General features: G+C 35.1%; 2 protein-coding genes across 4 annotated transcripts in view; both read right to left on the minus strand.

The window, feature by feature from the left end:
• Positions 1-7,652, minus strand: part of epb41b (erythrocyte membrane protein band 4.1b) — a 28,679-nt gene extending 21,027 nt beyond the window's left edge. For 2 of the 3 annotated variants that reach the window (XM_056475650.1, XM_056475648.1), the window contains exons 1-12: positions 6,511-6,701; positions 6,109-6,213; positions 5,947-5,989; positions 5,777-5,852; positions 5,304-5,522; positions 5,131-5,218; positions 3,625-3,777; positions 3,382-3,479; positions 2,770-2,921; positions 2,470-2,571; positions 1,627-1,710; positions 616-1,173 (exon numbers count right to left, since the gene is read on the minus strand). In XM_056475650.1, coding sequence (XP_056331625.1) covers positions 616-1,173; positions 1,627-1,710; positions 2,470-2,571; positions 2,770-2,921; positions 3,382-3,479; positions 3,625-3,777; positions 5,131-5,218; positions 5,304-5,522; positions 5,777-5,852; positions 5,947-5,989; positions 6,109-6,213; positions 6,511-6,567 — 1,735 coding nt within the window. In that variant the 5' untranslated portion in view covers positions 6,568-6,701. Of the gene's footprint in view, positions 1-615; positions 1,174-1,626; positions 1,711-2,469; positions 2,572-2,769; positions 2,922-3,381; positions 3,480-3,624; positions 3,778-5,130; positions 5,219-5,303; positions 5,523-5,776; positions 5,853-5,946; positions 5,990-6,108; positions 6,214-6,510; positions 6,702-7,613 lie in introns of those variants that run through there. The other variant, XM_056475649.1, reaches the window with a different exon arrangement.
• A 973-nt stretch (positions 7,653-8,625) lies between these two features.
• On the minus strand, positions 8,626-15,493 carry trim35-28 (tripartite motif containing 35-28). The gene is given in 7 exon segments (XM_056475795.1): positions 8,626-11,264; positions 11,354-11,472; positions 12,915-12,937; positions 13,421-13,611; positions 13,614-13,650; positions 14,684-14,779; positions 14,896-15,493. Coding segments are annotated over 7 exon segments (1,431 nt in total). The 5' UTR covers positions 15,325-15,493; the 3' UTR covers positions 8,626-10,728.
• Positions 15,494-15,703: the final 210 nt, after the last annotated feature.

Raw genomic sequence — 15,703 nt, forward strand, 5'->3', positions numbered from 1 at the left:
GCAGATTCTGCTTGACTAGTCTATTCATCATTGAACTCCACTGTGTTATAAATGTTAATGTTTATGTTATTATTGCCATGTTATTATTTTGAATGTTATATTGCATTAGTTATTATGTATTATATTAGTTATATATAGTGATTAATAAGATTTAAAGTCATGTTTTTTATTTACATTTAAATCTTATGAAATAAATTGGGAAATGACCCATGGCAACTTTAATGTATTATAGCTTGGTATATTTACCTTCGGCCCATGGTTCTCAATGATATTTGGCTTTTGGCCCTTTAAATTAAAAAGTTTGGGCACCCCTGATATAGGCACTTAGTTGTATTTCATCCAAAAATTGAAATTCTGTCATCATTATTTACTTCACCCTCAAGTTTTTCCATCCAAACCTACATGAGTTTCTTTCTTCTATTGACCAAAAAGTTTGACTTCCAATAACGCCTTTATACTTCTATGAAATCAGTGACTTTGAAAAAATTACATTTTCATTCAGCAGAAGCAATTCATTCACTTATGGAACAGCTTGAGGTTGACTAAATGACAAGTGCATTTTTATTTTAGGGTGAACAATCCCCATATCTTTAAAATTAACTTGACATGACATACCTCTGAGTGTATCAATGACTGTTAATGGCCTGCGATCCAGGAAAATGTACCAATCATCCTTCTTCATCAGTTGAAGCCCCTCTTTCTCAGCTTGCTGTAACCTTTGTTCCAAACTTTCCACTTCCTGCAATCCAACTCTCAGCTCCTCCACCTCAACCAGCTTCCTCCCGATGGCCTCCACCTCCTCTAGCCTCTGCTCCATAATTTCCAGTCTCTCAAAAGTGTCCCCAGAACCTATTTCTTTCTCATCAGTGACAATTACACGTCTTTCCACCCTCTCTATCCTTCTCTCTCCATTATCTTGTGTTTGTGTCCATTCTTTGGTGATTACCACCCTCTGTATTCGTTCACCACCGACTTCCAGTACCTCCTCATTTAGATTTCTCATTATTTCATAATCAGGAAGCTCTTTCTCTAGGACATCAGATCCTTCGTGGACTACCTGAACTTGATATGATTGTTTTATCTCAAACTCATCTGTGAGCTTCTCCTCTGAGGTCTCCAGATCCTCTCTTTGTTCTTCAGTCTGAAGCAGCTGCTGGACGCCTGATAGTGAAACTGGAATGAAATTAAATAAAAGCGCAGCCAATTACTTACAACTCTTTCCTTCAGGGAATGTCAAGATTGAATGGAAACTAAAATATTTGTTTTATGCACATTGGTCCACAGGGACTTGTACATTTCCTTTGGAACGTTATGGAAAATGTCAGCCCAGCTTGCCCTTTAATCCTTATGTCAACAAATTTGGTTAATAACTAGAGTCGGAGATTGACTTTTTGGAATTCAGGCAGTAAAAAGAAAGATATTAGGTGCAAGCTTAAGAAAACTGCATAGAGCTTATTCCAGACCGCATGGAAAATTAAAATGTTGATGATAAACTAGAACCTATATATCTAATATCTCTTGCAGATAGATACTGGCCATCTGTGCTTGAGATGTACAGGACCCATTGAACCTGTTCTACATAGAATATGCACTGGGATGCATTTGTAAGCTTTAGAAAAGACTTACATGGACTTCCATCAAGGAGGACACACCAGTCATCTGCGTGATGCTTATACTCCTGCAGTTTTTGGCTTTCAAGCATCACATCATCTGTCCATCAGAGAAAAAAATAATTCATGACAAACACATTTCATGAAACATAAGAGATGTGGGAAAACAAGACAGGAAAGGACAATTTCAGCATTACAATCCAATATTTTTGTTTGAATTATTTCAAAATGTGTTGAGTTTTGAATTATTGGAAAATACTGGAAATATTCATTTTTGAAAAAAATAATTACTCAACAAAGGTTTACAAACTGCTCTGAACCTCTGTGAATGAAACACAAATAAAACACAGGCAGAAGTTATAACCAGACTAGATGTAAAGGGTACAGCTAAACTGTTAACATCATGTTTTTTTTAGAAGAAATCAAAGTTTTATTATACTACTAACAACACTGTTAGTATTTTGAGGAGAAGTCAAGGTTCCTTCATGCAATTCTAAAGCACAAATTAATGAAAAAACGTATTAAACCTGAACCCTCTTTAATTTTGGTAATTTTGAACCAAATAATCTACATATTGTATTTAAAACAAATACAAATAAGATGTGTTTGACATTTGGTCATTTGTGGTCATAAATTATTCAATGATTGTGCTCATGCTTAACCTTATACCAAATGTTCAGCTGCAGAAATGTATTTACAGAAGGCCTTTAAAGGAAAAAAACAACCATAAAACAGTTTTGAAAGTTTTTTTTATTATTTAAAAGTATAAATATATACTTTTATTATATATTTATATAGTTCAAGTCTTTTGCTTAAATTTATTATGGTGTCTAACCTGACCAGGTTTGTAGTTCCTTACCTGATGTGTAAATGTGCCATTTTTCTGGACCATAGACCAGAAACCAGTCATCAACCTCTGCTCGAACTGGTAGCTTTAGCATATCGAGAATTTCTTCATTTGCTGAAAGCAAATAATTAATTTCAATCATTTGTGTCCACAAATATTAGCCTAATCAAACTAGCAAATTATTTGAAATAAAATCACATGAAGCTAAATTTAAAAAAAGAACTAAATTAATTCACTATATCTAGTGACCTAATAAATGAACCATTCAATCAATCAATCAATCAATCAATCAATCAATCAATCAATAATTACCTTTTCTTTTGATGCTGTAACGTGTGAAACGTGGAGGAGCGCGAGTGATGTTGCTACTGGCCTCCAGACACTCAGACTGATTGCGTCCATGATAACGAAACCTTGAACCCAATGTCAAGAGTCTTTTCGCTTTTGTATCTTGAAGTCTGTTTCTGAAAAACACATTCAATGGTATGAATGGAAACTTCCAAAAGAGGCTCACAAATGCGTGCCTTTTCTTATATTTTTCCTTACACTTGATTCGAGCGCCCTCTTGTGTTTCTTGTGAAAATATATACTTAGTTTAAAGGGTTAGTTCACCCAAAAATAAAGAATTCCTCACCATTTACTTACACTCAACTGGTTCTAAACTTTTATGAATGTCTTACTTCTGTTAAACACAAAAAAGATATTCTGAAGAATGTTGATGAAAAGCAGAAATTTACAACCCTATTAGAAATAATAATCATTGATTAATTGTTTTTCCCAACATTCTTCAGTAGATTCAGTATATAAAGAAACTCAAACAGGTTTGAAACAACTGGAGGATGAGTAAATGAGGCAGAATTTTCATTTTGGTGAACTTTCCCTTTAAATCTTGCTTACATAACACACATGCATATGCAGCCCTACCTGAAGAAACTATGATGTTCCACAGAACATTTCCACAGTTGTTTGCAGGCTCTGTAGTTGGCCAAACTGAAGCTGAGGTCACCCTCAGACGCATCCTCCTAAACCAGGGTCAAATTGGCAAATTTAACACAAATTACTAAGACCCAAGCATTTGTAAATACTAAAATACACAAAATCCAAAACTAACACATGCAGCAATACAAGACACTGGCTATGAAATATAAAATGAGTGTGTATGAATACCTCAGAAGGGCGCATCTTGAGAAGAAAGGTGTTGCGCTTGTAGGAGATTTTCAGCACTCGAGGCCAGAGGAAAGTATTTGTTTTTACACCATCCTCGTATACAATCAGTCCCTCAGAGCACACACCAAGCGTAACATCTTCACCGCTGGCATCCTGTGAACATAGCAAACATTCCCTTACAGAAAAACACTGATACAATAATAAAAAGAAACAATATATACACAGAATAAGTCTTAAACTGTACATATATACATATATATATGTACCTGAAAAAAGTCTTGTCGCCTATCCAAGTTTTAGGAACAACAAGTAATAACTTGACTTCTAATTGATCATTTGGTTCCAGAAGTGGCTTATATGAAAGACAAAGGCCTCTAGATTACGCTTATTTTACCAAAATAAAATATGATCATGGCTTAACTTTTAATTATTTAATTAGGTTAATAAGGTCTGACTTTGCTTAGACAAATGTCTCGTCGCTCAGCAGAAATAATGTACAGTATAGAATATAAAGTCATGGCGCAGTGGAAAAAGAATATTGTGTATGTCTCCCATGAGCTTGGAGGACTGCATTCATACATCTCAATGACTCAAATAATTTATTAATAAAGTCACCTGGAATGGCAAAGAAAGCATTCTTGCAGGACTCCCAGAGTTCATTAAGATTCTTTGGATTCATCTTCAATGCCTCCTCCTTCATCTTACCCCAGACACGCTCAAAAATGTTCATGTGTGGTGACTGGGCTGGGCAATCCTGGACCACCTTGACCTTCTTTGCTTTCAGGAACTTTGATGTGGAGGCTGAACTGAATGCAGAGCTCTCGCATGCCCCATACTGAATGTAACCCCAAACCATGACTTTTCCTTCCCCGAACTTGACTGATTTCTTTCAGAATCTTGGGTCCATGCGAGTTCCAATAGGTCTTCACCAGTATTTGTGATGATTGGGATGCAGTTCAACAGATGATTCATGAAAAATCTATCTTCTGCCATTTTGCCAACTAGAGGTCAAGTTATTATTTGTTGCTCTTACAACTGGGATCTACAGCAAGACTTATATATATATATAATATATACACACACACACCTCAAACTCAAAACTAAATAGATAGTTCTCCAAAAAAAGTTAAAAAATACATTTAGCATCAATTAGGCTACCAAATTGTTCAGTTTTATGTCCATTTGAAAACAGAAAAGACAATTTTTAAAGAATGTTTTTTTTTTGTCATACAATGACAATAAATACAATGTGAGTTAAGACTCTGCTTTAACTGTATCTACATGAAACATTGAGACATTCTTTAAAATTTATTTCTTTTCTGTTCTGCAAGGAGACAGAAAGTTATTAACATTATTACAGAATTTTCATATAGTTTCATAATTTTCCAAATACTATGCTTTAAAAAAAGCACATTTGGAAAACTTGGGTAAAATATGGACAATCCCAACCATTGGGTTACATTTTTAAAACAAATTAACCCATTGTTTAAGCTAAATTAAATGTACTTTAGCAGGATGCACGTCGACACCATACATCGGGAGCCCCATGACGTTCTCAAGAAAAAGCAGATCTGCCTGGGCAGGACTCATGAACCTGTGTAACACACAAAGACGTTATACAAACTTCTGTGTTTTGTGTACGAGTCAGAGGACATATGTGTGTTTATTTAATAGTACACCTGTACGTGGCATGCAGCTGCATCACTTTCTCCTCCAACTCTTCACTCTGATTGGGTGCAAGAACAATTTTCCTAACGTAGTTGTTCTTGTGGAGATTTGGGTCATAATCACCAAGTGTTGACTGAACTGTGTATGATCCCAACAGAGCCAAGACGTCTGATGGACAGGGCAGTCGACCAATCAGAATATCTTTTCTCAGATGAAGACACAGGAAATACCTGAGAGAATTACACAGAATAGTTTTGATCAGCATTTAAAGAAACATGCAGAAATCAACACAAATATATACACATCTTTCAATTCATACAGCAACTGAAACATTCATAACATTAAACATAAAATAAAGCACAATACAAAGAGAAAGCAAATACAGTGAGAAAGCAAGTATGGAATATGATAAAAAAAACTTGGATTGTAAATAAATGTGATCCACAATATATCTGGATAGTCTTTTTATCTCTCATTTTTTTACCTTGTTATGTCTTCAGCTAAAATTGAGGGGTCGGGCGGATAAAACTTGATACTGAAAAAGAACTCAGTTACTGGACCTGAAACCAAAAATAAGGGAAAAAATAGAGTTAAAATCTGTCACATATGAGCCTTAACAATTCACTGGATAATCACAAATGTAAAACCACATACTTTTGATCTGTTTTCGGATCTCTTTAGCACAATCCAGCCATACCTAAATAAAAAAACACAGAGTACATTATGAAAAGAATAGTTTTTTTTTTCTTTTTACCAATTTATTTACTTATTTAAGTCAAATAATGATATTAATCTGATATAAAATAACACAAATACCCTGTTAGTAGGAGAATCCCACATGACAAGACCAAAATAATCCTTTTCCAACAGGTTAAGATGTTCACAGACTTTATTGAAGAGATCCTGACCCAGGGAATCCCTCTGTAGAAGAAATAAATTGTAAAATAATCATTACTTTACATTACTTCATATACTTTTTATTTATTACTCTTTCTTTTTATTGATTTTAAATATCATAAACTGTGAAAATTCACTGATATGTTCATCTTGAAATGCTATGCTTGAAAACAAAGCAGAAATATTACCAGTAGAGTAAGAAAAATACTACTATTATTAGAATTATCATTCAAGATAAACTTGAGAATACAAAGAATTGTATTTTTTTAGGGATCATGATAAACAACCCTGTTTTTATTATGTGAAAGAAAGTTCAGGTACCTCCAGTTCCCACGTAAAGAGGGTGTCATCTAGGAAATTCACTCGACACTGCAACATGTTTCTCAAACCTTTGTCTTCTATCGCTTCTGCTTTTGGAGTTCGGATAGCTTCGTTTTCCCCTCACTTTAGATATCCGGCAATGATCTGCAAAAGCGGGAAACTTTACAGTTCTCCTCAGAACCGCACTTTAGTTCATATTCATGTTCTCGATTGTACCCACATCATAAGAGGCCCTGCCCTGCTGCACTGTCCTGCTGTGTGATATGCTGTGAGTGTTTTAGAAAGATATGACCATTTCCCCCCTCACTTACACACAAACACGTATTTACCATACACATGCTTGTTTACTGGATGAGAGATGAAGAAGGTCGTCACAAGATAAACATAAATTTATTTATCCATCATGATTGAAGAAAGAGGAGGTGTGAATATAACACTATAGAGGAAATTCGGAATATATCTTGAATATTTAGGCGCTATATTCTGACTTAGATAAGTAGATAAGAATGGGTGGGGTAACGAAAACCCGCCGTGTGAGGTTTCCTTCACGTTTTCTTCCTCATGATATAACTTCTTTAAAATGCTTGTATAATATTTAACTTTAGCCCTATTTTTGGATTGGTTTGTTGCTCCAATGCAGAAAGATATATAGCTTTTATCACCTCTTGTGGAAGAATGTATGAAATGTTTTGCAAAATAAAGCTGGGTATTAGATGCCCCATTCGATTCGATCTTGAGTTTTTATCCTCTATTCAATGCATGTTGATTTAACACAAATGCAAAAACTCAATTTACAAATAGTGTATAATGAAAAAAAATTAATGGCTACTGTATATTAAACTCTTATTTGATGTATTGTACTCTATTCTATTGTGCTATTGTACAGTTAAACACAACATCTCTATTTCAAATGCATACAAAAATAATAGATTTTGACAATCAATAACTTTAGAAAATTTGACAATCACATTGCTATTAGCAAAAATCAGCAATAAAAAAAAGACGATTTTTACTTGAAAATCAACAATGTAATATTTCCAAATGAAAATTACTCAAAGAGACATTACAAATGGGAAGTAAATAACCTGATTAACCTACTGTACCTGTGCATGTCTAGTGATCATTGGCCCTCTCATGTAGCTTTCACCAAGTCTTTTGACAAGGGAGGGGGATCAACCCACATTCCCATGACGTTCATAATGACTTTGAGATACAGGACAGATGAAGCCCTAGTTTCTTAAAACTGAAAGCACATCAAAAGAACATTTTTATTTGCACCCCCTAAATGAAAAGACACAGCTTATGCTGACATAAATACATCCCTTTCAAATTTTAGATAAAATGGAAGGACACTTGGATTTAAATGACTAAAATTGTCTTTCAGTCTATCTCATTCTCTATACATTTTCTCCCATTTCAGGGGGATATTAGATTTAATCTAAGCTAGCTTTTCAATTTAATATTATATGTAAGTAAAAAAAAACTGTAATCATTGTAGTATGTGTATCTTTGTCAAATGAATCCCTGAACAGTCCTCTGTTATCTCTCAGGTTGCAGAGGAAAGCATGAGAAACTTAGATAGATAACACTGTAACTGCCAAGCTGTTATAGATGTAGACTATAAAATGCTTAGACTACTCATCTGAATGTTTTTTTTAAAGTTATATAAAAACAGTCTCTTTTGAATCTTAAATTAAAAATTTAGCAATGTCTGCTTGTCAGAGTTAACATATAGTGTGGTTATGCAACTGTGCCAGCAGCAGTCACATGTTGCAAAACTGATGAGTGGCTGATGACAAACTGAATCACAGGCATTATGGAAACTTTGTTTGTTAAAAATCCCATCAATAAAATCTCTTTCATAATTGACGAGGTTGAGCTTCTTTGCAACGTTGTGGTACTTTACAAACTTCAGAAAGGTTACTTACAACATACATTGTCACAATATATAGAGATCAGTCTTGGTTAATCTAAACGAGACTATAGTGAAATCAGAGATTTTTCCAATTATTGACTAATGGTGGTGCAATAATGTTGATGTTTACATTTACATCACGCAATTCAAACTGAAATGGAGTCTGAGACATCAAAAACACATTTAGTCCTATAGGTGAGATCATTTATTGTTATTATTCATGAAAATTTGGCTTTACATTTTTGTAAATAAACATACCTGGCATGCAATAAAAAATAGAAGTTGCTTTAACAAAACAAATCAAGACTCAAGAATGGTTCAAATGGAGAGAATATTTGTAAAAGAAGTGTTGTACTGTTATTGTCATTTGACTATAAATGCAGTATTCATATAGGTTAGAATTTCAGTGTTTCAGATTTGTGTTGACATTGTCATTTAGCAGCAGTATAGCAAGGTGTAAGATTTGAATGTGATTGAGACTTTATTTACTTAATCAATAGTGTTGTAGAAGCAAAAAAGATAGTATGACAATATCTGTTCACCATTGATTTTTTTTTTAACTTCCACTTAAAATACATTTCCAATCCTACACACACACACACACACACACACACACAAACACACAAACACACAAACACACACACACAGAGAGAAGGGAAGAGAAGGGATAGGCTTTTTAAGGATTTGAAGTTTCTTAAGTTATAAAAGCACTTACAATTTTTTAAATCTACAATAAAGCTGATCACATTACAATTTTACAGTCATTAAATTGCCTTTAGGGTTTTTAGAATTAGATTGTCAGATTCAAGAATTTGTAAAATTAGACAAAACAGAAAAGGTTAGCAGCAAGTGATTTTCCCAATGCAAACCATTGATTCAACATGTCTGGAATTCACTTTCAGTGATTCAATTCTCATCATAACGTCTCTAACACAGAAAGAAAAAAAAAATAACTATTATAATTGTTCCATTTATCAAAAGTGGACATTGCAGTTATGTCTTTTGTAGCCTTAATTGTTCAAACTCTTTCAGCTAGGGTGGATTATGATCAGCTCTCAGTGTTTTACCATATATCAGCTGCAGAAAATGTGACTTTGGACAAAAAAAAAAAACAGGAAAAAAGGTAATTTTTGAAAAATGTAAATAACCTGAAGCTGAATAAACAATATTTCCATTGATTGATGGTTTGTTTGGCTGAGATGCAACTACGTGAAAATCTGGAATCTGAGGGTTTAATAGTGTAAATATTGAGAAAATCTCTTTTAAAGTTGTCCAAATTAAATTCTAAGCAATGCATATTACGTAAAAACAAAGTTTTGATATATTTCTAAAAATAAATTTACATAAATAACAAAAATTAGGGAAGATGCCGGAAAGATGATCTTAATATTCTACTGGTTTTTGGCATGAAATTAAAATAAGGTTGACTCCTACAATGTATTTTGGCTATTACCAGTGCATCTTAAGGTTTTGTGGTCCAGAATCATGTGTTAAAAGTGATTGCCATGATATAATTCCCCCTGTGTTGCTACTGTGGTGTTATTTTCAATATTACTGCTATATTTCACTACAATGATTTCTTAAACTACATCCTAATCAGCATTGTTATCAGCATAGTTGTCCCGTCGGTAAGTTGTGGTACCATTGCAAAGTCACTTTCCAAAACCTGTTCATTCAATGTTCCATACTGGTGGAATGATCTTCCCATTCCCGCTCAGACTGCGGATTCACTGGTATCATCCAAATGTGACAACTAAAAACTCCCCCCACCCAAACTGAGTGTGCTCTACAAACCACCTGTAGAAAACACTCTGACACTTTAACTGACACCGAACCAGTTTTTGGTTCACATTCGCACAAGGTACGTTCTTACACACACCCACGCAAAAACCATCATGCATTTATGAAGTGTGCTTCAAACAGGTGAGTGAGCTTGACCAACCACCTGTAGAAACACTCATCACTTTGCCTCTCAAAAAAAAAAACACCTTCTTACACTTGTATTGTATTCTCTGAGCACAGTTCCTTTGTATAATTAGCGCTTCCTCTGTGTACTGCCTCTTTGTGTTAATTTGCTCAATGTCTCCAAAATTGTAAGATGCTTTGGACAAAAAAATCTGCCAAATGACTAAATGTAAATGTTTCTTGATGTGAATTAAAGTTTTTCCTTAACAAAATGAGTAATATGATAAAAAATGAATCATTGTGATACAAAATCTGTTGATTGACCTTTTACAGAATCCCAAATGTTACATCAGTTTGGTTAAATTCAAATAGTACTGCAGACGTTTTAGACTTTGTACTTATTGTTTGTGGATGTTCACTTTAGCAGGTAAGATAGTGATTGGTGTGCTCTGGAGCCCTGGGCCAAAGATAGGAAAGAGCTTTCCAGTGAACTTATCGTTAAACGTGCACAGATGCTTGTTGTTGCCTGTATCCCAGAAAGACACCTCTCCCTTCTCCATATTGACCTTCACCCTGACAGTTTCGGGTCTTCTCTCTAAATTGAGCACAGTGCGTGGACTGGTCAGAGCGTTGTAGACCCCTTTACTCAGGCCGATGGTCCAAACTCCTGCTGTTGTTGTCACAGTGAACTTCCTCTTCCGAACTACCGACTCCTTGCATACACCCAAGATCCATTTGGGGTGGTCGGCCACTCTGACCTCCCAACGGTGGCGCCCTGAGGAGAAACCTTCTGAGCCGAGTACAAACACACAGGGATCAAACCGCTCAGGGTTGTCTGGGAAAGACTGTCTTTCTCTACTCTCTTGCATGCTGGAAAAATCAGGAGATATAGAGAGCCATGGCGAAGCTGTGTTGGGATCCAGGATTACAGGCACTATAGACAAAACAATTTTAAAGTGACCCACAAAGCTCTCTCAATTGATCTTGAGTATATAATTGAGATATAGTGAAATTTACACTCACAACATGTGACGTGAGACTGCATACTCTCCCAGATTTTGTAGCCCAGTGCGCCTACATGCAAGGCCATGTTGATGAGGGCTCCATTAACCCTTCTGGGATCCTCACCAGTCCATTGGGTTCTGTGAAGAGATAACATCTTTAACTGGCGTTTACCCTCTTACACACAGGAGAATTAGATGTGTAATGAAACAGGAGCAGGGTCAGACCTTTTCTTCTCTATTGTGACATCCATCCAAGATATATTATTTTAAAATGACTAAATGTAGAATCATTTTTTTCCACAACAGAGCTATGTCAATGAGAACTCATTTTTACCCAAAAGACCCTTTTATTACATTTTAATTTGACGAAATACAATAATAAAACAAAAATCAAACATATGCACAGATCAATTGTTGACAATATAATCAATAGCATGCACTTAGAAAAGTTTATTCAGTCACCCCGGGATTTTGCATGTTTATTTTTGAAATATTTATGACCTCAAATGACTTTTGCTTCAATTTTTTGTTAATGTAAGTTAATGAAAATAATGTTCATGATAACTCACAGTGCATTAACTAATGTTAACAAGTGACACTTTGGATTGTAATAACACATTAATAAATGTTGAACTATGATTAATAAATGCTGTACAAGATTTTTCATTACAGTTTATGTTAGTAAATACATTAAATAATGGACAATTATTTTAAAGTGTTACCCAAAAACAGTGTAAAATTGTCCCCTTTTTTTGATCTCAAGGACCATTGAACTCGCAAAATCTTGGAGGGACTGTTTAATTTCATGCTGATTATAAAATATACTAAATGAAAATATATAATAGAATATAATAGATGAAAATAGCTAATAAAATGTAACAGTCTGAGCAAATATGACCTTTTCTACACAAGCTGGTATATATGAAATGCCGACATGGTAAATACATTCTGCTGTAGTTGAAAGCAAGCATCAGAATGGAAAAAAAATAAAGAAATTTTAGTAACTTTGAAAGTGGTTGTCGGTGCCAGAAAGGTTGATCTGAGTATTTCCGAAAATGCTGATCTACAGGTATTTTCACACACAACTTTAGGGTTTGCAGACAAAGGTCAGATAACAAGAAAATATCCATTTAGTTATGTGGGTGAAAATTCAATGTTGATGCCAGAGGTTTTAGGAGAACGACAAGACCAAGGTCCCAAGACAACCATATCTGGACATAACCAACCATGTCCAACCTTGAAGCAGATGAGGTACAGCAGCAGAACAGGACAGCAGTGCCACTACTGTCAAGCTACAAACTAGAAACTGAGGCTACAAATCAGGCAGAATCACTTAAAATTTGAAAAAAATGTTTGCCTGGTTTCAATCATCATGGATGTACAGCTGAACAATCTTCAGCAACTGTATGATGAAAATTTTATGTATCATTTTTATCATGCATTGGATCAAAACCTCTAAGGAAATCAAATGCCCTATTGAATCTATGCAACAAAGACAAACAAAGCAAAGTGTATCTAATACAATTCCCAGTGAGTGTAGAGCAAACCTAATAACCACTTGATTAAATAAAAAGACATACCTTCTTTTTAACTTTTGGAAATTCTGTGGAGAGAAGATGTGAAAATAGATGTGAAAAGAGAAGAATGAGGAACTCATAGCCCATAATTTAGTTATTATTTGACAGCATACAAATTCAAATAAATGAAAGGTAAATGTAAATGACCTAAATGAAAATAAAGTGTCACTGATGTGATGCTCATTTTCTTGACAAGATCTTGTCCAATTACAGAGTTACAATTCTTTAAAACCTTGCATAGCTCAGCCACAAAGTACACTGAGTATCTTCAACAAATGACTATCATGCATGTTAAACATTTTTTATATTATCGACAATGTGTTTTGCCATTGACACGCTGGCAAATAATAGTCTAGATTTTACTGTTCATTACCCATATATTAAAAAAAAACTCCCACTGAAATGAGTCCTATTTCCAAATGTCTGGACCATATGTCTATCCTACTTAAAAATAATAATAATAATAATAATAATAATAATAATAATAATAAAGCAAAAGTAAAATTTACCAGAAGAAAGGTCAAATCTTCAGCTCCCATTTCCCTTTTTACAGACTGAATTAGTTCAGCAAGGCCTGTGATATCACGACCGATGGCTTCAATTTTCTCAGTCACCACTAGTTTCTTTTCGTCTTCTTCTCTACTCAAAGCCAAAAGTCTAGATTTCTCCTCTTCATTTAAGACTTGATGAAGTCTCTCAACTCCTGTTTGATTTGGTTTTCTGCCTCTTTAGTTTGGCCCTGCAACAAAAAGGAAATTTATAAATAAGCATTAGATTCAAACCATTAAAGGGATTGTTAACCCAAAATTGTCAATTCTGCCATCATTTTACTCCACTTGTTCTAAACCTGACCGAAGTTTTTCCTTCGGGTCAACACACAGGAAGAATGTTCACAAACAGACATTGACTTCCATGGTATTTATTTGTTCCGGTGTTGTGCTGAGAAATGCACCCCCCTCATAGACTTTCATTAGCATTCTCAGTCTACATTAAAAAACATATCAAGGGCCATAATTTATTAAAACGTAATATGATTATTATTTTGAGCAAGGAGAAGAAGTGAGACACATTTTAAAACTCACTAGGTTTACAAATAAATGTAAAATAAAAATATTGACTGTAGAATAGACCAGTGTTTCTCAATCACGTTCAGTCTCTGCTAATGAGCTGATGATCTGAATTAATTGTGTTTAATTAAGATGGTATGGAAAATGTGCAGAGCTGATGGTAGTCCACGAACGTGGTTGAGAAACACTGGTATAGACTGATGTAATGAGCTGATGTAATGTTTCTAAAATTAGGCCTTTTGGTAGGTTTTAAGCAATCAAAAACATTTATTTGTTGTTGTTTTCAACTTAACCACACATTAAACAATTGACTTTAATTAATCCCATCAGTATTGTATTTAAATTAAATCTATTTAATCTATCTTCTCTAAGGTAAGGTTTCCACTCATGGAACTCACCTGTCACTGTTGTCATAACTCTATTATTATTTTCTTTAATCAATTTAAGTCAATTTAATCAATTGCACATTTCGGGGAGGGGTGCGTTTCTCAGCACAACTCCAGTTATGGATGTCAAAGACTGCCCTTTTACAACATCCTTCAGAATATCTTGTTTTGCGTTCAACAGAAGAAAGAAATTCATTAAAGTTTAAAACCACTCAAGTGTGAGTAAACAAGGAAGAAAACTCTTTTTCGATGAACTACGCCTTTAAGACTTCACCATATCGGAGAATTCAGTCTTCAGTAAGCTTTAGAGACTGTTTACCTCAATAAAGGTGATTGTTTCTTTGTATCTTTTTTTCATTCTTCTAAAGGAGTCCAGCTTGCTTTCCAGAATTTTGATTTTCATGGTAAGCTCATCCTGAAAAAGAAATGCACACTAGCAACTGGTATTTATGCAGTTTCTCAAAAGATTAGTATGGTATTTATTTATCAGTAAACTGTGACATGAAGTGGGCTGCGTTTCGTTCACTACACCTTGCAGAAAGGCACCCCTTGCTCGGTGGGAACCAGCTCATGTCCCGGGTGAAGAGTCACGCACTCCACGCACACGGGTTCCTCGTCTTTAATGCAGAAGAGCTGGAAGGGCCTCTGGTGCAAACCACAGAGTTCTTCCTCTGAACCTGTAGCAGCTCCTCTCCGGTGTCTCTCTTTCTTATAGGACACGCAGGCGTTGTGTAGTGCGCGGTTGGGGATCGGTGTCTCTCCGTCGCAGCATTTTCGGCACATGGGGCACTGTCGTTTCGTTTGATTCTTCCAGCTGCCTTCCAGACATACCTTACAGAAACTGTGACTACATGACAGCAACTCGGGCTCCTTAAAAATGTCTTTGCACACAGGACACGTTAAGTCTGTCTCCAGAAGAGGTGGCCTGTCTGTAATATCATCGTCACTGCTATCTGCCATGTCAAATCCGAGCTAGTTTCGCTTTCACTACTAACGTTTAGTCCTTAGGAGAGTTTAAACGCTGTTTTATAAATAGCGATATTCAATACACGAATCCTCCCGTGTTCGCTAAAAAGTTAGACGTGTTGTGGGAAAATTAAAAGAGGAAGCGATTTCAGGACAAGCTGTTTTCGCCTTATTCCATAACTACTTCCGCGTGTGAGAGAGAGGGCGGAGAGAAAATAAAATAAAATAAAAGTACAAATGTCTGCAAACACGTTTGTCTGCTTTTGCACACAGAACTCTTGTCGTATGTCCACAGAACATGACCACCTCATGTTAACTGGTAAACAAACCAGTTCGACTGGATAGTAGTTTTAAAAAAATCTATCTATCTACC

This window comes from Danio aesculapii, chromosome 16 (genome assembly GCF_903798145.1).
Source record: "Danio aesculapii chromosome 16, fDanAes4.1, whole genome shotgun sequence".
Taxonomy (NCBI): Eukaryota; Metazoa; Chordata; class Actinopteri; order Cypriniformes; family Danionidae; genus Danio; species Danio aesculapii.